The sequence below is a fragment of the Numenius arquata genome, chromosome 17 (genome assembly GCF_964106895.1).
Source record: "Numenius arquata chromosome 17, bNumArq3.hap1.1, whole genome shotgun sequence".
In the NCBI taxonomy this organism is placed as follows: domain Eukaryota; kingdom Metazoa; phylum Chordata; class Aves; order Charadriiformes; family Scolopacidae; genus Numenius; species Numenius arquata.
The window spans coordinates 349,443-371,841 of NC_133592.1; the positions used below are offsets into that span (position 1 = coordinate 349,443).

General features: G+C 42.4%; 1 protein-coding gene across 3 annotated transcripts; it reads left to right on the top strand.

Moving 5' to 3' along the window:
- The first annotated feature begins 1,035 nt into the window (after positions 1 to 1,035).
- On the top strand, positions 1,036 to 10,682 carry PSMD12 (proteasome 26S subunit, non-ATPase 12). 3 transcript variants are annotated; one of them, XM_074159992.1, is made up of 12 exons: positions 1,170 to 1,323; positions 2,174 to 2,283; positions 3,200 to 3,259; positions 3,504 to 3,632; positions 4,994 to 5,101; positions 6,054 to 6,158; positions 6,599 to 6,748; positions 6,913 to 7,047; positions 7,610 to 7,722; positions 8,112 to 8,286; positions 8,799 to 8,876; positions 10,234 to 10,679. In XM_074159992.1, the coding sequence occupies exons 4-12, from the start codon at positions 3,513 to 3,515 to the stop codon at positions 10,441 to 10,443; spliced, it is 1,194 nt and encodes a 397-aa protein (XP_074016093.1). In that variant the 5' UTR covers positions 1,170 to 1,323; positions 2,174 to 2,283; positions 3,200 to 3,259; positions 3,504 to 3,512; the 3' UTR covers positions 10,444 to 10,679. The 3 variants fall into 3 exon arrangements, with proteins under 3 accessions (XP_074016091.1, XP_074016093.1, XP_074016092.1); XM_074159990.1 differs by lacking the exon at positions 2,174 to 2,283 and having other exon boundaries at positions 1,036 to 1,323; positions 10,234 to 10,682; XM_074159991.1 differs by lacking the exons at positions 2,174 to 2,283; positions 3,200 to 3,259 and having other exon boundaries at positions 1,216 to 1,323; positions 10,234 to 10,676.
- Positions 10,683 to 22,399: the final 11,717 nt, after the last annotated feature.

A 22,399-nucleotide genomic window follows, 5' to 3' on the forward strand; every position in this document is an offset into this window, starting at 1 on the left:
GTTTGAATTCAAACAGAAAGTGACTCAAAGTCCATGGTCTGTGCTATACTAATTGGAAAGCATGTATCAGACACAATTCCAAAATACAGTATTATAGCTCTGAATTCACTTAATTGAATTTCTCTTAATTTACACCAGTGTAGCTGATGTAGTAACTCAGTCTTAATTCTGTAAACAAAAGATTTAAAACAGTTTTCTCAAATACGTTTTTGCCACATTAATGTGTATGTGGTATAAAGTAACATAATGCAAAATGTAATTTCATGGTAACTTAATTTTTTCAGGGAGTCTTAAATAACATCCAAAGATATAAGCCATTCACTGATCAGTATTTCCTTCTGAGTTGTTTGCTCACAAACATGAGTGAGTTTCTCTGGTGAATGAAACTTCTGCAGCATATGAAATTCTGTGTTGGAATGGGAGATGATGGCAATCTACGACCACAAGTGTTGCACCAACATCTCACAACGTATCAAACACACCGATGGTGCAACACTGTCTAAAATCAGGATCCTTGTGCTCTTAAGAAACATTGTGTCTCCTACCTTTCCCCCACCTCTCCAGCAACACAGGATTAGGTGACTTTTGGCTGGGACGTGAGATACATTGAGATCACCAGCTACCACGGGTGGAGTCCCCCACTGGGGCTGTACTGCGGTGCGGCCTGCCACGCCAACACCGCACGGTTCTCTCAACATGTGGGGAAACCGCATAAAACCACGATCCTACTGACTCGCCACCCCCCACCCTACGGCCGTATCAAGGTCTCAAGCTCTTGACACGCAAGCTAGGAGCAACACCGTGGCTGTGGCAACTGTGCCGAAAATCCGCGCCCCTGCTGAAGCAGGAGGCCGCAGGGCAAGCTGAGGGCTGTGACTAGGCTCCATGGGGAAGTCACCGCCCCACATCTGGCACCAGCTGCCCCTTCCCGGAAGTCCCCTCAGCCCAGGGTACGGCTCCGACGGAGGGAGGCAGGCCAGGACCCAGCGGCGGCGGGTAGGACGAAAGTCACGGAAGGGGCCGATCCCCTCAGAGATGGCACCTCCCCTCACCCGCGGCCCGCCCCGGGTCCTGAGGCTGCCGGGGGTGGCTCTGGCAGCGCCTGTGTGGCGCAGCGCGGGGGCCTTCCGCGGGGCTGCCCTTGCCGCGCCTGCGCGCTGGTCCTGGCTGTTTCCGGTGTGTGTTCGCGGGGAGACGCGGAGCGGAGCCGGGGAGATGGCGGAGGGCGGTGCGGAGCGGGCCGACGGCCGTATCGTGAAAATGGAGGTGGATTACAGCGCGACGGTGGACCAGCGGCTGCCCGAGTGCGAGCGGCTGGCGCAGGTGAGGGGAAGGGGAAAGCCCGGCGGTGTGGACGGGCTGAGTCATGGCGTGGGGCGCTCTAGGCCGCGCTCGGGGAGGCGGCCCGGTGGCGGCGGGACGCGCGGCGCGACGTGCAGGCGCCTCCTGTCGCCCGATGGGGTGCTGAGGGGTCCGGGGTTCGGGCCCTCCCGTGCCGTGTTGGGGAAGGGAAGAAGAAGGGGCTGCTCTGCCGTCCCGTGTGTGGCGGGGTGGGCAGGAGGGCGGTGAGGGAGGCAAGAGAAGATGGGGTGCAGCCCCGCGGGTAAGGGGACGGGAAGGCCCGAGTCCAACAGAAGGGATGTGACTTTTCTCTGCTGCCACTTTCCGCGGGCAGCGCGGATGAGCATACACGTAGCCTACGTGTATGCTAGTATTGTTCATCCTAAGACTGCTGTGTGCCAGTGTTGCCTTCGTCTCATTGATCCTGTGTCAGGCTAGACAGGCAGCGCTGTGCATCCTTCTGACTCGCTTGCGTTTGTGCCCCAAAAGACTGGAATGGAGGGCCAGGGCCATGGCAGGCTGATAGAATCATAGAATCATCTAGGTTGGAAGAGACCCTTGGGATCATCGAGTCCAACCATCTACCCTACTCTACAAAGTTCTCCCCTATACCATATCCCCCGATAGGGTGCCTGGCATCTGCTGAGCAAACGTGTATGTGCACCCGGCCATAGGCGACCACAGAATGTCTAGCTTATGGGATTGCAGAGGTAATAACGCGTATGGTGTATCATAAGGTTTATTTTATGGACTTGTTCCATGGCGTAGAGATTTTTATGCTTCTTAGCCCCCAGAACAGACAGATTTGGTTTGCTGTTATGTTCTGTTCCAGAAGGATGGCATCTGATTCTTTACATGCTGCAAATGCTCTGCTTGATCCACGCGTCTCTGTTGTCCTGTATAGCATATTGTAGAATTCTGAAGGCAATAGCCTGAAGATAAGTAAATAGCATCTTACACTATCTTAAGACTGTATCGTATGGAGAGTAGGCACAGGTGTTTTAAACCATGGGTACAGCTCTGCATATGGACACCATGACCATGTTTCATTGCTGCTTAACATGTAAATATGCTGGCAGTAAGAGGATATCCTTGAAAAAACATTGTATATAGTTTAAAGGATTTCAGTAGAGTAGTTATGTTTTAGAAACAATTTTAATTTTTTCTTTTTGTTACTAATTTTCTGTTTTCTAACTTTTTTTTGCAGCCCACAGTTGCCATGGGCTGTTACAAATTCTCCCACATAAACATTTTTTTACAAGATATTTGCTAGGAATTACAACTTAGGACTAAAAGTACATTGTGGTGTCTTTAACTCTTCCAAACAGAGGCAGATATAGTTCTCAAAACCCTAAAAGCAGGGCTATTATAATTCTGTGCATAGAATGTAAAGTATGTAGTTTATGCTTTCTAGAATATGCTGTAATTAAGATATGATGAATGGGGATGAAAATCATAGTAAAACAATTTTTTTTGCCAAGGTATCTAATTGCATATCTATTCTCACTTAAAGCTTTGTTTGGGCTAGGAAAGAAATCAGTCTTCCATCTGGCTCAGTGAATGTGAGCTAGCCAAACCTGTCTGAAACTTGCTAGGTTTCTCTCTCAAGACGGACAACTTATAGCATGCGTTAGGCAAAAATTGAACTAGTACCTTTCCAGTTTAATCTGTGTGTAGAACCATATATTTAAAGTTAGTGCTGTGTCTGTTTCTTTTTTCAAGGAATAAAGTACTTAAAAATGAGTGTACAGGCTAGTCTGTGTTTTTGCTTATATGAGAATTAGAGCTACAGTCAGTTTAAACTGTAGTCAGTTTGTACTCTTCACTCATGGTGATAATTCTTTGCTTATTACAATAGGAAGGAAGATTGCAAGAAGTAATTGAAAACCTTCTCTCCTTGGAAAAACAAACACGAACGGTAAGTAGCCTATGGTGTGTAACATCTATGCTGGGTTGTCCTACACACCCCCTTGTTCTACCGCCTTAAAGTCATGAAGGGAATTGGAGTATTGGTCTTTCCCTTTTGTTGTTCTTTTCCTTAAAAACAAAATCAGTGAGGCTAGATATCATGTTTTTTCCCTTCATATAATAAAAGAACGAGTGGTAGAGGTCTACAGGTTGTTTATTCCATGACTAATATGTTGTTTGTTTGTTTGTTACAGGCATCTGATATGGTCTCCACATCCCGTATCTTAGTTGCTATAGTGAAAATGTGTTACGAAGCTAAAGATTGGGATGCTCTTAATGAAAATATTATTCTTCTATCTAAGAGAAGAAGTCAGTTAAAACAGGTGAATTTAATCCTTTGAAACAAAAAATAAAATTGTATTTGGAGCTGTATTATGTATCTGATTCCACCTTGTATGTAGGGACTTTCCTGTCTTTGTAGCACCTGCCAGAATTAGTGTCTGTTGACATTTTTCGTAGACATAATGAAAGCCAATAATGAAACTGATGTCTGGAATTAGTCTGTCTTCACCTTATGCCTGATCTCCGTGTGGTCCAGCTTGCCATTCTTGGCAGCACAGCTCTGACTTCTCTTCTTTCAGTGCATTCCAGTGCTTTTAAATGGTAGTTCATCTTTACACTCTTCTACAGTCTGTATTATAGACATATTCTTGATTTTTCATGTTCACACGAGGTGTACATTAAACAGAGTTACTGCGATTTATTGTTATCAAATAAGGTGTATGCTTTACATGCTTGATTTTGAAACCATCGTGCTCTGGAATTCAGTTCTGTCTGAGAAATTGGCTGTCAGGATAGCTGAAAGCACTTGTATTTAAGATGGTACAAAGTTCATTGCACTGTGTGTTTAGTTTGACTTAATTAGAAGTTAGCAACAGATAGTTTTGATGGCATCGTTGCTTTAGGAAGAAGGTGGTTACTTTTTAACACGCAGAAACATTGAGTTTGTATGGAAGTACATTTTAGTTCTCTTGGACAAACTGGCTGAAGATGGATCATTTCAGCTGGATTTTCTTCTTGAGGAATAAGTTTCTAGAAGTTTCATTCTGTTGGTTTGTTGGTTTTTTTTAAGTAGGTATTTTAATAATAATTGTAGCAGTTTTGTCAGCATTGTTAATAGAAGAGCATATTCCAATACTTGCGTTTGCCACTGAAGGACGCTAGGTTATTAGTGCCTATTTGGGAATATGCAGAGATGGAAAAGCATCAGTCAGAAATAAGTACTCCACTTCCTTTCCTTCCTGAAAAATCTACAGGTGTCCTAAAGAGCAGGGCGAGTGCACACACTCCAGAGAAGACGTACCTTCCCTTTAGCCATGCAGGTCCTAGGACAAACAGATCAGTTTTGTCAGTCCATGTGAGAGCTGTGTGAATTGGCAGAGGAAGAGGACTGCTTTTCAAGAGAGAGCCGCATGGGATGAATTATTTTGAATGTCAGTGGAAAAACTGAGAAGAAAGAAATGACAGAATAGCATCACGTTTAACTTCTAGCATCAGTCGCTGGCATCATTTTACACGTTTTTATGAATCAAAGTGATTAGATGCATCTTGCATGTTTTTTGTTAGGATGAGTCTCTTTAGTTTGATATGAAACTATTTAGTACTTATCTCTGAATGTTATAGTTTGAATGCATGTGAAAAATCCAAAAACACAGTGTGTTTTTCTTTTCTGTTACTGTACTAGGCAGTTGCTAAAATGGTCCAGCAGTGCTGCACTTATGTTGAAGACATCACAGACTTACCAGTCAAACTGCGCTTAATTGACACATTGCGTATGGTTACAGAAGGAAAAGTAAGATTTTGTTTTAAGACTGAATGTCTAAAAGGTAGAATAAAAACGTTCACCTTCTTTAAAAGCATAGCTTAACGTTATTTTTTAAGCTTGTTCAAAAAAGAGCAAAAGTATATTTTTAAATTAACCTGGGAAGTCAAGTAGTGTATTTCTTTCCAAAAGACTGCAAATACTTCTCAGATTTCATATTTAAATAATTTGCTGAAACATTGGTCATATTTCCATGACATAGATATTTGGATGTATTATTAATATAATTAATAATACATTTCAGAGTTCTAAAATGCCATTTGTTTTTCACTCTTAAAAATGTTATGTATTTGAATTTGTTGGAGAAACGGGCAGGTTTAGTTTAATTTCTCAAGGTGTTAAGGTGTTATGTACAGTTATGGTAACCAGAAGGTGATATCCAAGCATTATACCAAGTTAATTATTTACATAATATTCCTTTTACTTTAAGAAAATAAACAATTCTGGATTAAGGCAAATTTATATTCATGTTATGGCTTTTGCCTGTTCAAAGTTAGTCTAAATTGTTACTAATCAAATATTCTTGATTTATGGATGGTTAGGAGTGAGTGAAGTAACGCAAATGGGTAGTGCTTAGTACATATGAACCATTAAAGTCTTAACTTCATATCTGTTTCAATATATTTCAGCAGACAAAATAATACTTCATTCACAGTGCACATCCTTTTATGTTTGCTTAAAGAATGGTAGACAAATTTAGACATTATTTTTTGGATTAATTTGGTCCAAATACTTCTGGTGTGTCAACTATCAATGATATTTTATCTGTATATGTTGTGGATAGCACCATTATAGTATATGCATACACAAGGAATTAATTGGTTGTATGAAGACATCAAATGTAAGTCTTAGTGGGGTTGTGGTTTTAGAGTTTGCACTCTTTAGAAAATTCCAATGTTTAAAGTACTGCTTCTGCTTTCAGATATATGTGGAAATTGAGCGTGCTCGCCTGACAAAGACACTTGCAACAATAAAAGAACAGAATGGTGAAGTGAAAGAGGCTGCCTCTATTCTGCAGGAATTGCAGGTAACACACCGTGGAACTCAATTGCATCAGCCATAAAAATGAATTCTGACTGCTCTTAGATTATTGTTTAGAAACTTAATCAGGTACGCCTGCAGAAATGCCTGGAATGAGATTAACTGTTATTAGTGTAATTCAGTTTTAACTGCTTTTGTTAGTATCGTGGTTAGGTTACATAGAGTATTTCCCATTTGGAAAACAGATTTCAGCTCTCTAGATAGTGCATTGAGTTTTCTGTTGGTGGATTCTGGTATAAGTGGGGGCTATAATTTCAAATTGAATAACTTTTTCTCCATTTTCAGTTGCTCTGGAATAGCTGTTTTTTCCTGGTGTTTTGTTTTATTTCATTTTTCCCACCCTGAAAACCTTCCACTCTTCCTGTACAGTGCAGACTTCACTTGATTTGACTTTGACAGTGTCAAATATTTACATTTTCATTGTAGGTAGAAACCTATGGTTCAATGGAAAAGAAAGAACGTGTAGAATTTATCTTGGAGCAGATGAGACTCTGTCTAGCTGTAAAAGACTATATTCGGACTCAAATTATCAGCAAAAAAATTAATACAAAATTTTTTCAAGAAGAAAACACAGAAGTAAGTAATTGGAGGATTCTTCCCCTCCCCATGCCAATTTTTATATGACATGCCTCTCTTCAGGTCCAAGTATATTTGAATCCCTCTGTTTTCTGGTATCCAGTTGGATTTAATTTCCATGATTCATGGAGCTGTATTAATTTTACTCTTTGATACTCTTTCAGAAACTAAAGTTGAAATACTACAACTTAATGATCCAGCTGGATCAACATGAAGGCTCTTACCTCTCCATCTGTAAGCACTACAGAGCCATTTATGATACTCCGTGTATCCAGGCTGAAAGTGAAAAGTGGCAGCAGGTAAAAAAAATTACATACCAAATGTCTGTGTTTTCATGTGGCAAATACCCATTTCATTACCAGATCAGTTTACAGCAGATTAAATAGCTCATCAGTCTGTTGTTCTCAGGGTTTTTTAATAGCTATATTAACAAATTGGTTAGTTGAAAACAGATATAATAAAGTTGATATCAAATGAATATTTATAATTAACATCATCATTTAATTGTCTTTGAAATGTTGAGAATGTCTTGTCTGTTTTATGGAAGTGCAGAAATTAGAAACAGCTGTGCCAGTGTGGTCTAAACGATACCGTTGTGTATGCAGTACAGATGTTACACATTTGCAAAGATTTTTTTTCCCATGTATTTATTTTAAATACTACAGTTTTAGTTAACCCGAGTCAATTTAAATGTATCACTGTGAATGGGGGTTCCTTTCTGCAAGGTGACACCGATTTCCTGTTAACTTCTTAATACGCTGGCCTTTTAGATGTTAAACTCCAAGCTGTGGGAGCAGTGGGGTTTTTTTTTCATAGTTAAACAGAGGAATTGAAAACCCACACTCTTTCCTCTTAAAACAGGCACTGAAGAGCGTTGTTCTTTATGTTATTCTTTCACCTTATGACAATGAACAATCTGATTTGGTGCACAGAATTAGTAGTGACAAAAAGCTAGAAGAAATCCCGAAATATAAGTAAGTATTCTTTCTAATAAACAATTCTTAGATAAAAAAAAAAAAAACTATCTTTCAAACTAGCTGTACAAGTGAAATCTGTTTATGCTGAGTCTGGTGTAAGCATTTCAGAACTTAATGCAGTATGAAAAATACTGCAAAATTTCATGGTTGTGCAAGTTCTACATTAAAATAAATGTCTCTTTATAAGAGAAAGATCTTTATTGGAAACACAGTCTGACTTGAGCTGCTCTCAGATTGCATGAAGTATTACCGAGTATATTCATGAAGAACAATTAATATTAATGGTAATAAAATGAAAACATTTAAAATTATTTCTGTGATCTATTTAAGTATGAAATGAGCCTTATTAATGCAGGATTGTAAATCAACTTTACTAAACCATTTAGAGACCTCCTAAAACTGTTTACCACCATGGAATTGATGCGATGGACTGCCCTAGTTGAAGAATATGGGAAAGAATTGAGAGAAGGATCCCTTGACAGTCCTGCAACAGATGTTTTTGGCTGTACAGAGGAGGGTGAAAAGAGATGGAAAGATTTAAAGAATAGAGTTGTGGAACATGTAAGTATGGCTGTCTTTAAGCACTAGCTATGCATTCAGTGCCTCAACTAAAAATGCTTTTAGCTTACTGTATTTTAGTTACAAAGAGAAACAAAAAAACCTGTAGAAAGGCAGCAGACAAGTTGCCTCTTCCATTGTGTTATATGAGCAAATGAAATGTTGAAAATAGGTCTTGATTATAGATGGGTATGTGGCACAGTTGCCAGAAAAAGAGCATATTGCATTCAAATTGTGAGATTTAGCATTCACATTTCAATAGAGCAGAAATTTGAAAGTCTTGCTTTGTGTTCAGTTCACAATTAGTTGATTTAATTACTTAATGATTTGTCATGTGGAGACTTTTATACCTTTTACAAGCAAAAGAACTGTTCACAACTCCCTCGTGTACCTTATGCTGGACTGCCGTTAGAGCACTATAGCTCCTAATCTGCTTTTAACATTGATTTTTATATTTTTGCAGCTTGCTTCAATTATATATTATGTACATAACCCTCTGAACACTTTTATTCCAGAATATTAGAATAATGGCTAAATACTATACCAGAATTACTATGAAGAGGATGGCACAGCTCCTGGATCTGTCCGTTGATGTAAGTGTTGCTTTGCTTATCCTTCTTTCATAAATGGCATGGAAGTGTATGTGTGCGTGTGTTTGTGGCAAAAACGTAAGTATTCAGCAGAATAATGTTCTCTTGTAATGCGAGTTTGAGTTCTCTTTGTAGCTGAAAACGCTCTGTAAGTGGTCCCACAGATCACCATTGCATTGTTTTACAGACAGTGCAGACACAGCGTTGTAGAAATGCACTGCTTGGTACCCAATTCTCAGGGTTTACATTTGAGTGTTTATGAGTGTTCCTGGAGATACTCTTTGTCATTGTACCTCCGTATACCTGTCTTTGTATTATCCCTGCAGCTCTCCTACCTTCATCCTTTACATTCCCCTGGTCGTGTTACCGGTGTTCCCAGCTCTCACCAGGAGGAACGGAGTGTGCTATAGATAGACAGGGAGCATTGAGTGAACTGAGTTCATTGGGTTCTTTCTATGAGAAGCAGTGTAAAAGTCTGATGGGACTAATAGTATTAATGCAAATATTTGACGCTTTACTAGTCAATACAAAGACTTGAGTGTATTTTTATGCTTTTATGGGAGTTAGAAAACTGTTTTTTAATCCAGGAAGAACTCAATGTCTTGATGCATGTACCCGTAAGGCAAAAGCTGCTCTTTAAAATTCATTTATATTCAAGGTTACTGAAGCGCTGTAGCTGCTTGTCTTGTGTTTCAGTGTTTAAAAAGCTCATCAATGGGTGATTAGAACTGACTGAAGAAACAGGGTTTCTCACCTTTAAACGCCCCCGTTTATACACGGTTGCACTTTGGGAGGTGGGGTGGAGTAGTCTGCCTCTCATCCCCCGTTGTGTTTTCAACAGCTTTCCAAAGAGATTCATGCATTGTGGCATATTGGTATTTCAACTGCAAATGAAAAGGTTTACTCTGCTGTCTTTTCATTAAATTGCTCTTTTCCACAAACTCAGAATAAATCTTTTCTGAGAGTGGTCAGTAATCCACATGGATTTTCCTATGCCTTGCTTGTCAGATGGCTTGTTCCGATATCTGTGTAGCCCCGTACTCCAAAGTGTAAAAAGTCTGTTGGTGTAGTATATTAAACTTTTAATTTCATGAAACATAATCAGATATAGGTCAAATGGGGGGGGAGGAGGAGAGGGGCAGGAAGGAAGGTTTTTAATAGATCATGCTCGTACCTTGCCGTGCCAACACATAATGTTGAAGTATTGTGCGTTTTTTTAAGTACAGTATTACTATAGCTGTATTTCTGTTAAGTATAAAGAAAATGTTGTTCCCTGTGCTTTAATGCTGTTTGGGAGGAGTTCTGATGTTTTGTAGCTAAAAATGCTATTTTCTTGACTTAGTGCTGTTTGTCTTTGCAGGAATCGGAGGAGTTCCTGTCTAACCTAGTAGTTAATAAGACCATCTTTGCTAAAGTAGACAGGCTGGCAGGAATTATCAATTTTCAGAGGCCTAAGGACCCAAACAATATACTCAATGACTGGTCTCACAAGCTCAACTCACTGATGGCCCTAGTTAACAAAACCACACATCTCATTGCCAAAGAGGAGATGATACATAACCTGCAGTAAGGTGCCTCAATAATCTCAGTGCTTTTAAAGAAGGCATTAAATCTTCATAATAGAGACTATTATTACAGTGTGTATATGGTTTGTTTTCTCCCTGTCAAGCCTTCCTGGTCTAAAATTTAGAACATAATTCTGAAATTCCTGTTGACAATTATGTTCCCTTGATTATTCATTTGGTTGTTAAATGTTTTTGCTACAATTGGTGAAAGAACATAATAAAACTGTATTGCCTGTATAATACTAATCTTGTGATGTCGTCTTTTCCACGTATACCTTTATTTATCTAGTACATAGTTCTGTGGTTATTTTGTCACAGGCCTACTTTTGGGGCTGTGATTGAGATGATAGACTGTGAATAATAAAATCAGGGTTTTACAGTAGCATGCATTGGGGTAACCTACAATATTATAGTATTATGTCAAGACAGTGTTTGACCAAAATTCCGGATGTTCATACTTAAGAATAATGCTATTTCTTGTGGTTTGGGATTACAGATAAGCTTTATTAATTAATTCTGAGCTGTCTGAGAAATCTACATGATTCTTGTCTGCTTGATTCAAGTTGCTAATTTTCACTGTTTTGTAGTTCCAGTTTATAATGGCTATAGTAGCAATCACGCAATTAACTAAGGCAGTACCTAAAAGCTGCTGCTTCTCATAATTGAGTGTGTTATATTCAGACAAGATAACGTCCTATTATTTGCTTTAACCTATTTGTGATGGAGGGAAGCTGTCCCTGTGTCTCCCCATTCTGCTTTTTTAAGAAAGTAAAATAGTGGCATGAATAGTAAAGTAACAGTCAATGGAACTTGTATTGACTTTCCTCTGTTTTTAAATAATTTTTAATGCTAGCCATAACTAACTGTTCTGTTCATAACTTATTGGGTAGAGACTATAATTGCAAATGGTGTATTGTCTCTTTAAAAGCACACTGAGCTCCATTCACACTGACGATCTTAGCACAGGTAATTATCATATGAATACACACTAAGTCAGGAAACTTTAGACAGCGATTTTGAGCGAGGAAAGTCTGTGAAGGGCCAGGAAAAGATGGAGGCTTCTAAACAGTGATTTGCATTTGAAATGTAGACTTTGGACCATAGCTTAAAGGAAACCTGGGAATGTCACTTCAGAGGCTTTTGACTTTACCAGGCCATACCAATCCAGCTCACTGCATTTAAGCAACAAAAAGGCAGCTGAACTATCAGTGAGTGAAGGGGGAGAGAGCAGACTGTTCAGCTTGCACAGAACGCCATCTAACTTCTTACATTGTATCGGAATCGTAATGAGTTGTTATGTCACAGCCATGTCTGAGAACGGGATGCGCTGCTCTTTGCAAGCCTGGCTTTAGCAGCCTAAGCAAAACCGGCGGCTGCTGGGATAATGAACACAGGAACTTACTTCTGTTTGACCTTGTTAGCAGTAAAAATTCAATCTGCTGGAAACTGAGGCAAGAGGTATCAGAAAGGGGAACAATGGGTCATCAGGGGAAGTGGGTACTTGCCTCTCCCTGTTCTTAGAATCATAAACGTTTTTCTTCCATCTGCAAATCTATTCTGGAATCTACAACCCCAAGCATCTGAGCTTATGGACTCTGTGACTGACACTGGAGGAGAGATACTGGACCTGGTTCCCCAGCCAACCCTCTCTTCCTTCTCATCCTACAGTGGAACGGTTCAGTGGTTCTGGGCATGTTTAGTTTGGAGAGGAGGAGGCTGAGGGCAGACCTCATTGCCCTCTACAAGTACCTGAAAGGAGGATGTAGAGAGGTGGGTGTTGGACTCTTCTCCCAAGCGAATAATGACAGGACCAGAGGAAATGGTCTGAAGTTGGGGCAGGGGAGGATTAGATTAGATATTAGGAAGAACTACTTTACTGAGAGAGTGGTCAGGCACTGGAACAGCCTGCCCAGGGAGGTGGTGGAGTCGCCATCCCTGGAGGTATTTAAGGAACGTGTAGACGTGGCACTTCAGGGCATGCTCTAGTGCCCGAGATTGTTGGTTTGTGTCTGTGGGTGAGGTGGGCTGTGGTTGTGGGCATTTGGTTTGGTTTTGGTGTTGGTGTTCTGGGATTTTTGGGGTTTTTTTTTGGTGGTGTTGTTGTTTTTTTCTTTTTTTTGTTGGTTGGACTCGATGATCTCAAAGGTCCCATCCAACCAAAAATATTCTGTGATTCTGTGATTCCCTGGCCCTACTTTTTGGGGTTCTTGCAGATCCTATTCCCTCTCTGGCCTAGCTACGTCCCTCTCCACTGCCTTTGCTTGCAGTTAGAGCATGAGTTTCTTGGAGAGAAGAGGTGGTTTCACTCCCCTTCCAACCCACTTTTGCTGTCAGCATTGGAAAGAACATGGAAGTGCTCTGATCTTTCAACAGCCCAGGTACCTCCTTAAAACTTAATTCAGAAGGATGATGAAGGTTCACTTTCATGGTCTGTATTCGTACCAAAGATCCACAATAATCAAGCTTTTTGACTTTTGGTCCAAAATAGATTTTTGTCCTCACTGAGTTCACTTTCAACACCTTCGTTGTGGTTTGACAACGTACTGCCTTGGGCAAACTCCCTCCCCATCCTCAGAGTGAGATGTGTACACAGAACTCGCTGCCAGAAGCAAGAATCCCACACATCACGACATTGAAAGAGGAGTTTTGAAACAAAGTTGTACAATTATGAGGCTGTACGGTAAGCCCAAGTGCGTGGAAACAAATCTGTTCGTTTAGCCTGGAGTTTTGGGTGTTTTGTTTGTTTTATTTGGTTGGCAGGCTACTATTGATGAAACTGAAAGGAGCGTATCTGGAGTCTCTCTGGAAAAGGTTGCCACATCCAGACAAGCTGTAAACTTTTGGTGCTAGTTTATCTGAAGAATGCAGATTTATGTCAGATATAACTCCTTCATGAGCAATTTAAAGGTTGAAGTAAAGGCATGCTGGCTGCTTTTAAAAAAAATGCACCGAAATTGAAGACCTTTGATCTTGACAATGTGGGATCAAACCATCGCATTAATCTGATCTTTGTAGCTCCTGTCTCCCTAACGTACCCTCAACATCCCTCATTGCTGTTTGCTTCTCAACACTCATTTTGTAGATCAAAGTAAAAATGAATTAGTTTGCTCTAGAATGAATATTATTTGCTCTAGAAATTGTACATTTTCAAAGAGTCCATGTTGAAGAAATGTTATGAAGTAAGATTAAAGTTGAGATCATCTATTCATTAGAGCACTCTGGAGTGATTCCAGGGGAAGTTTCATGCTGGAAAATCAAAACTTGCTACTCTTCAGCCTAATGATCAGACATTAGTGGAGGCCTAGAAACAGTTTGCTTTATTGTTTAGTAAGACTAAGAATTACTGTTGCTATCTAACCTCAGGTCTACCACTGACTTGTTTGTGGCAAAAGGTAAACCACTTAACTTCTCTTAGTTTCCCATGATTGCTGCTTCTGAGGGAGTTCAAACATTTACAAAGGTCCAGCATGCTACGACAATAAAAACATTGCTTCTATTACTGCAACCAGTCCTATTGAGAAAGGCCTCCTGTTCTGTTTCTCAGAGATGAAAACTGCTCGGGATGCCTGCTGGGATGTTGGGCTTGCAGGGTCAGGGAGGCAATTTGGTGCTGAATGTATTCTATTATGTGCTTATTACTTTTACGTGTTAATTGCAATGGTTTTTCCTGGATTCTGAAGTTAAGGCATCATGAGTGGAGCTGATTGAAAACTGTTTTCTGTTGGAATTCAAGAAATGTCAGTTCCCAGAAATAGGAGTGAACTTTATCACAGATAATAGAAATGGATTTTCTGCATTTCCTGTGAAAGCAAAAGTCCGAGGACAAAGGAGAAAAAGCAGCAGTGTCAGTTTAAAACAATTAAAATAGCTTTGTTTTGAAAATGGAGAAACCAAGCTATATCTGTGATTCTGAGTGTGCAGCTCATGGGCGAGCCAGGACTCTAGGGCTTTTTGGCTACCAGCTCTCTATTAGCCCCAAAGCAAGCGAGGGCTTCCGAGTTCCCCAACTCTTCCAGAATTTGTGCCACACCTTCCAGAGCTCTGCTCAGATCTCAGCTCTGTGGCAGGGAGCCCGGCAGCCCTGAGCAGCCCCAGGTTTTCAAACTCCTGCTTTTTGGCAAGGATCCTAGATCCTCTGAGGACCTGGGCACGGCTCAGCCTCACGGAGCAGGGAGAAGCCCTGTGAACAGTCATGATATACAGAGTCCTGACTTAAGGGTAGGGACAGCGGATGTGTCAGTGCTTCAGTGCAGGGCTTCCTTGCGGTTACAATCGCAGGGAGGTTGGGTTTTCTAAACTTCCAGCAGGAAATTGCAATTTTCAGATCTGAAAGGTTTTGAAATCTTAAAAAATGTAAAAGTGGGATTTAATTTGATATTGGTGCATTTGTTGGAGTTTGGGGAGCGGGGGGGGGGTTTGTTGTTTTTATCTTACCATTATGAGTCCCTAGAAATATCACTGCTCGGCTTTCGAGGATCTGAGTCCTGTCAAGTCTCATGATGCTGGGCAGCAATTCATTGTTTTTGTTCCTATCTCATGCCTCCCCATTGTGCCTTTGGCACGTCTTATATTTGCAACACATACATCCCTGACTCCGTGTGACCGGCTGCTCCTGGTCTCCTTGGGCAGAAGAAAGAGTGTGCTGCAACCGGTGCAAACCCCACATTCCTCAGCAGAAGCCCAGCACTGTGAGCTCTTGACTCTTGTGGTGAAATCCCGTTAGTGAGCACAGCACATGGGGATTCCGGCAACAGAAGAAGTCTGGACAATTCTGGAAACGTGAGCCAGCACATAACACATCTGTGTCTGTGGCCAGCCCATGCTGAGAGAAGACCTGGCTTCTCAACTCAGCCTGTGGAGTTGTGAATGATGTGTTCAACTGCAGAGGTTGGAAGGCAAAATTGCAACTTCCACTGGGGCAATACACATCAAGGAGAGAGAGAGAGACATATCTCATGGAGTCCCTCCTGCAGTAGCAGCTAATATATACTGATTTCCTTAAACTATCCTTTAATATTGTACTGAAACATGTCAATAAAAGGCACAAGGAGTCTCTTTCTTCCCCTGTAGTGTATAACTGGTTGCCAGGGGCATGTTCTGCCTTCTGCGCTAACAGAAGTGGCTCTGAAACTGAAGTTTAGTATATAAAGGCCCTGTAAGGGCTCCCTCAGTGCCCTCCGGCACCTCCACTTGGGGCTTCTGCAATCCAATTAACCAGTCTACAAAATAAAGTAAAACCTACTTCTTATGGGGGCTAAGAGGTTTAATTTAAGTAACAAGATTGTAAAAAACAGAGGGTTTAAGGGCACAGTCTCCATACTGTGTTCTATAGAAAGCACTTTTTCTGAGACCAGGGATTCCCTGCTCCTTTCCGGGCTGTTCCTACAGTGCTGAGTTGCTGTATTTTTACAGCAGTCGTTGCCTTTCAGTACTTTTAGTCTAAGAACTTTAAAACCAGAGACAGAGAGCAAAAAGCAGGAAAAATGGTGGCTGTCCTCGAGCAAATCCTTCCCCCTGTAGCTCAGTCACTAGCCACACATTTTTTTTTCCTAGCACAGTATAAAGAAATACCATCAGAACAAACGGGTCTCAAATGTTAATGAAAGCTTATGTGAAAAATAACCCAGCAAGTTCGTCTCACCCCAAACTGAGCTGCAGAAGATATATGCATATATTTAGATATATACACACGTACAAAATTCTATTTTCCACTATTTTTTAAAATTATCATTTATTTTAAAGAAAACCTTCCTTGCATTTTTGTAACAGAAATATTTATCAGTAATACAAGAGGTCACTGAGAAGCAGAGACAACTAACCTCTGAAAGAAAGGTACTAATTCCACTTCAATGATGTGGACTGAGTGAGACACAAAGTTTGTTAGATCCTAAACATGGCCTTATCTCATCCGCCTCGCAGGGTGCCCACGGAAAACACTTGGGTGTCCCAGCGTGCCCTGGGTGGCCGGGGGCCAGCAGAGATGGCCTGTGGCAAGTGGTTTCGTCCTGAAATGGCGTCTCCTGGGTTGGGGCTGGGACAAGCCCCGCTCCCCGCTGGCTCGGCCTCTGGTAAGGCGCTGAAACAGTTAACTACACTCCCAACCCCGTTTCTAGCGTTGAATTGAAGAGTGGGCTCATTTAGGTCTGAGGCTGCAAATGCAAAGGATTTCTTTACTTTTATTTCCTTCTGCATTTACATTTTTTGCAAGGAGCTTTCTCTTTCTGAACGCGAAACTGATGAATATTGAAAATACTCTTCAGACGCAAGTACCTTCTTGCAGCGGCAAGGCATCAGAGGCTGGGCTGGTGGTTATTCTTCAAAGAGCTAGGGGGCGTTAAATGTGAATTTAAATATAAATGTATTTAGGAAAATCCGACGCTAAAATGATCTGGATCTTATTTTAATTAAAGTAGAAGGAAAAGTTTTTAAAAACACCAGAATCCTGTTTCGTTGATAAAGGTGACTCCGATGCTGAATTCAGCCGCTTTCCCCCCGTTTCTCGCCGACGCGCTGCGCGGGAACCGCCGCCTCCACAGAGTTCGCGGAACGGCGCCGGCACCGGGAACCGGTTTCCAAGCGCGCTGCAAACACGGCCAAGAGGGACGATTGCTCCTGGAAATAGCGCTGCTGCGCCAAACAGCGCGGGGCAGCCCCGGGCCCGCGGTACTCCCGCCCCTCGCCGGCGGCCGCGGCGACCCGGGGGATGCGGCCCGGGCTCCGCCACCGCCCGCCCCCCCGCCGGGCGGTCACTTGCTTTATTAAAAAACCCCCAAAACCAGAAAAAAAAAAACCAACACCCAAAAAACCGACCCCCCCCCCCAAAAAAAACCTCAAACCCAGAAAAACACACGCGTAGAGTAACGGCGAGGATGAACCCCAGTATTTTCGGCACTCCCGTCTCGCAGCTTACCGGCCGGCCGGGTCCTCCGCTCCGCCTGCGCGCAAGCTCAGCCCGCGGTACGGCGCGGCTCCGCGGGCGCGCAGCGCTCCGGCCGGCGGCCCTCGGGCTGGGCAGCGGCTGGGCGCCCGGAGAGACACCGACAGCGCTCCCGGGAAAGGGCAGGGGGATAAAAAGAGAGAGAGAAAAAAAAAAAGCAAGGAGAAAAAAAACCGAGGGTGCCGGTTTCCAGCCCAAGCGGCGCGGCTGCGCGCCTCCCGTGAGGGGAGGGCTGCGGGCCCGGGCTGCCCCCCCCACCGCCGCCTCCCGTCACACTGCCCCCGCTCCCCGTCCCGTCCCGTCCCCTCCGCCTCCCGCCGGCGGCCGCGGGCCGGAGGAGGGCGGGGGAGGGCTTTCCCACAATGCTTTGTGGGGACGTTGACAAGTGGATCCAAGATGGCGTAGAAAGTAATGACAGGTAAGTCAGGACTTCCCCGTTCTCCCCCCGCGGCGGCCGAGGGCGGCCGGGCTCGGCCGGAGAGGGCTCCGGGGAGGCCTCGGGGGATCCCCGGTGCCATGCGGCCGGCCCAGCGGCCGAGCGGGGGCCGCCCGCCGGGCCGGAGGCTGAGCGGTGCCGGCTGGAGAGGGCCCAGTGTCTGCGGAGGGGCCTGCAGCGGCAGCCGCCCCGGGGCTGTTTACGGGCGGGCCGGCCCGGAGCCCCGGGGGCTGCCGCGCTCTCCCGGCGGCCCGCAGCCGGCGGAGGGCGGGCCGGAGCGGCCCTGAGCCCGGCGCAGCGGGGGCAGGCGGAGGGGCCAGCCTGGAGAGCCGGAGGTGCCGTGCGGAGCCCCGGCTTCCCCCGGCTGCGGGGGTGCCCCGGCGGGGAGCGGGGGGTGCGGAGCGGTGGGAGTCAGCCGTGTTTGTGTAGCGGGCGGGGCGGGCGGGAAAGGCCAGCGGCAGCCAGGAAATAATAATAAAATAGAAATAAAAAAAAAAAATAAATGGTTTAGGTAGGGTTTGTTGAAGGATGGAAAAATAAATTGGAAGAATTAAACGGCTGTTGTAAAATTAACCCTCGGAGCAAGGAAGGCCTGGCAGATGAGCCGATATTTTTGTTTTCTGCAGGAAGGCTTTGTCAGGGCCGAGTGGCTGGGAGTTGGGAGGTCTGACACAGATCCCGAGATCGCCTTTGATACAATGCAACTCTTGTGAAACTGAAAATGGGAGAGTTTACACCGCAGGTTGCCATGCAGTCCTCCCAACAGAGGCTACGTATATATGTATTTTTAGGCCAAATCCCCGAGCAGGGAAAGCATGTATGTTACCCCTCCTGGAGTGGATTGCGTCCTTCTATTAATTTCCAGATGCATGAAGTTGTTTGGTTTCAATGCGTTGTTAATAAAACTGTTGTTGTTTGATTATAGTAACATGATTAAACATATCATTGATGGAAATTAAGAAATAACTGCAGGGAAACGGTTGCAAGGACGCTTTTCAATTAATGACAAAATGGGTAAGAGATAACAAGATAATAGGATTTTTGCATTATCAGAGGTACAGTGAGCTTGAGATGAAGTTTTAAAGTAACATAATGGATTTTGCTTTTCACTGAAGAAACACAACTGAATTCTTTTAAGACACAAACATGGCCATAAATGAATATCCCCATTGACAGATTGAGTGCATCATGGCTGCTCTTGTTGGGATGAACTCTCGGGGTCTTCTGACATTCTTCTTAATAGTGTAATGGAAACAAGGTAAAGGATAAAATATTTCCCCCCTTTATTTATTTTAAGAAAAGACACACTCCGTTGTAAAAATGAAAAAAAAAATCCATATTAAATGAAGTGATACTTGGCAAGTTTGCATTATTTTCCAAGAGTGAGTGGAAGAACAGGGAGGTTTTAAAATAACGTGTTTTAAATTCAGTTGTTTCAGTACTTTTGAGTCATAGCCGATTATGAATGAAAACTCTGGGTTTATTTTAAATGGCAAAGCTTGTTTGAGTGGGGCAGCCTGGGGATGATGGTCCTCAGTAGCGAGGAGCTGATTTTGAACGTGCAGTTGAAATTTAGATGAGGGGAGACGGTACAAGTGACCACCACCTTCTCTCCCCCTCCTTGGGATGCAAACGGAGGGATTTGCTCTGAGGTGAATCAGACTTTGGTAGGATTAGCTTTTGCGGAGCAGAAATTGTGAGTGGTGAAAACCCAGTTAAGCTTTTTTTGTTGAACTTTAATTAGCAGAACAGTTTATTGGTAAGTGAAGGAACATCTTGTGTGTTATTACTGATAAAATTGAATTCTCTTTGTAATTTGTTATGAAAGCAGAATTTTTTTTTCCCCTAGCTGAAATCACATTTCTTTTATCACTCCTCACCTCCATGAATTTTTTTGACTTACGAAACGTACAGTGTGTATTTCCCCTCCTTTAATTCATGTGGACAATGTGCCTTTTGAAGTGAGCCAGATGAACCCTTCTGTTAAAGAGGCTTATTAAAGAGACAGCTTTAGGACTGGTTTTGTTGGGATTTTTTGGATTTATTTTGGTTTGGTGGTTTGTTTTTTTTTTTTTTGGAGGGGGGTGGTGGGTGGTATGGTGTTCTTGTTTCTCTACAGCAGACCAGAAATTAAAGGGAGATATGGAAGCGGCACCTTGATCTGTAAGTTGTCCCAGTTCTGCCTCTTGATCTGTCATGGAGGATCCTTTCCCTTTGTGAAATCTCATTGATTTCAGAGAAGTTGCTCCTGGGATCTGGGTTCTGTATTAGTAGATCTGCTTGCAGGAGAAGGGCTGTAGTTTGGAGAGAACTTCTGCTTGAAGGTGAGATTCATGGAGAAATTCCCGTCTCGAAAAATGTAAGTAGCAGTGTCTAGAAGGTTTGAAGAGGTAATATTTTCAAGTGGATAGGACACAGGCCTAGTGGTCAAGAGACCTGGACAACCTGATGCAAATCACTTCACCTGTTTATGCTTCCTTTTGAAGGAATTTAAAATAGTAATAGTGAATCTTAGCAACTTGTAAAGAGTCTTGGCGCCTGTGGATGAAAGAGGCTGTGTAAAAGCTAGGCAATATTATTACTAGTGTTTTCCAACTCTGTTAATTTAGTAGTCTGATGAAATGTTTTCTCCAACGTTGGTAATTATTTTGTTACTAAAATCCTCTTTGCAATTATAGCTGGGTATTCTTTCTGACTTTTAGCATGTTTTTTGTCTTTTTATTCATTGTTTACTACCATCTTACATTTGTTACTGCACTTTATTCTAAGTGTTTTCATTTTAGTAATGGCAGAAGCGATTGTTGGAGTAATTCAGATTATTAGTTGAAAGCCCTTGAATCTTTCACCTCATGGGCATTCCCTCCTGAGGTCGGTGGTACCCGGATAGGTCTGGTAGCAGGAATGAAATCTAAATTAGAAGAGTCTTTTGTAATAATTTAGATCCTGTCCCCTGTGTACAGCCTGAATAACTAGGGAAAGCCAAGGGAGCTGGCTTGGAGAACGAGAAGGAAGGATGATGTCCTTCAGCTCTGCCTTAGGGATAGAGTTGTTGGACAGCTGGCATTCCCCTTGCCTTGGGCATCAGTAGGCCAAGAATCCCAGTAAATGTGAATCCTGTCTGTCCTTTTTTCCTAGCATTGTTAAAGGCTTCTTCCCGGAAGCAGATCCCCAGCGTTCCTCTTTCTGCAAGGTTGCGAGTGGCTCATCGTGGGGATGAAAATAGCAAATCCTGTATTCCTGATCTTCCCTCCTGCTCAGCTATCATAGCTGTTTAATCACTTCTCGCTTCTTTTGTTGAGGTCCTAAGGCAAGATCCCATTACCAGTACATAGTATATGTATTTTTCCCCTCTAAATGGGAGTATTATGGGTTAGATTATCAGAACAAACAAGACCTTCCTTTTTTTGTTCTTGTTTGTCTTGCTGTTTCTTCTGTGGCTTTTGGCAGTAGTCAGCACTTGTGTTTATGTATATATATCAATGACATACATTTAAAGACATTGTACTTACTATGTTTGATTTCTTGCTCCCTTTGGTAGACTTCTGTGATTGTCATTCTTTTTTCAGCAAGGAAGAAAAGAGAGAGAATATTAAAAAATGACTTTTTTCAAAAGTTTGCACACAGCACTGGAATGAAGGAATGCTTTGTCTTCTGGAGATTTTGACTTGGAAAGTAAATGCTTGGTTTCTCCTAGTATTTGGTTTTTTCAGGGGAAGGGAGGAAATAAAATAACTAAACTTTATAGATAGTGAAATTGGGAGTCTGCAAGGTCAGAGCGCTCTATGTAGACAGGCCAGCTTCTGGTGATTTTACTATGGTGGTATTGATATGTGACTCAAGTTCCTTATTTGAAAACAGTCTCGCTTACTGAGCTTTCATCTGCTTTTCACACAAATGTTTACAACATGAGGCTTCAACCAGAAGCAATCGCTCATGTCTGAGAAACATAGAAAAGTGAATATTACTGAAGGAAGTGCTTAGAAATTTAAGCAGGGAGATAGTAATTACACATGGGTGAGAATTTGTTTTTCTGTTGCATTTCCATTGCACTGCTCGTTGAAGTTAAAGGATATTTAATGTGGCTATAACATAATTTCCAAATATGTCTCCCTAATTTTATATGCAAATTCATTGTCATAAATTTAATAGAAATGCTCTGGTTATTTACACAGTCTTTTCTCAGAGTCCTCCAAAATACCAAATTGCAGACTTATTACAGGAAATCCAGATAAGAAATCATAGATTTCAATCTTTTTCCTTCTGAGATGTAATTTTAGTACACTGAGAGGTTCCATTTCATGACTAAAAAGTTTGAGTGGCAACTGTGGCCCCATCCTACTTCTGAATGAGTGCAAACTATTGAATTTTCTAAGTGGCATGGAGTCTTTGTCAGATGTTAGGAGATTCCTACTTTAGCAAGAAGGTAGTTTAAAATTAACAACACTGAACTGTACAGCTTTTCCAAGAAGCAGCAGATACACAGTGCTGCTGAGTTGGTAGCAAGAGGTTTTTTGTAAATTTTATTTTATGTAAAGAGACGTTTTGGAGATGTTACTGTAAACTGTTGTGCGATTTGTTTCTGTTAGTC

Coding starts and splice junctions, on each gene's coding strand:
- PSMD12 (XM_074159990.1), top strand. CDS start 1,036: ATGGCACCTCCCCTCACCCGCGGCCCGCCCCGGGTCCTGAGGCTGCCG. Junction 1,324..3,199: donor AGTGCGAGCGGCTGGCGCAG/GTGAGGGGAAGG, acceptor TTATTACAATAG/GAAGGAAGATTGCAAGAAGT. Junction 7,048..7,609: donor AAAGTGAAAAGTGGCAGCAG/GTAAAAAAAATT, acceptor CTCTTAAAACAG/GCACTGAAGAGCGTTGTTCT.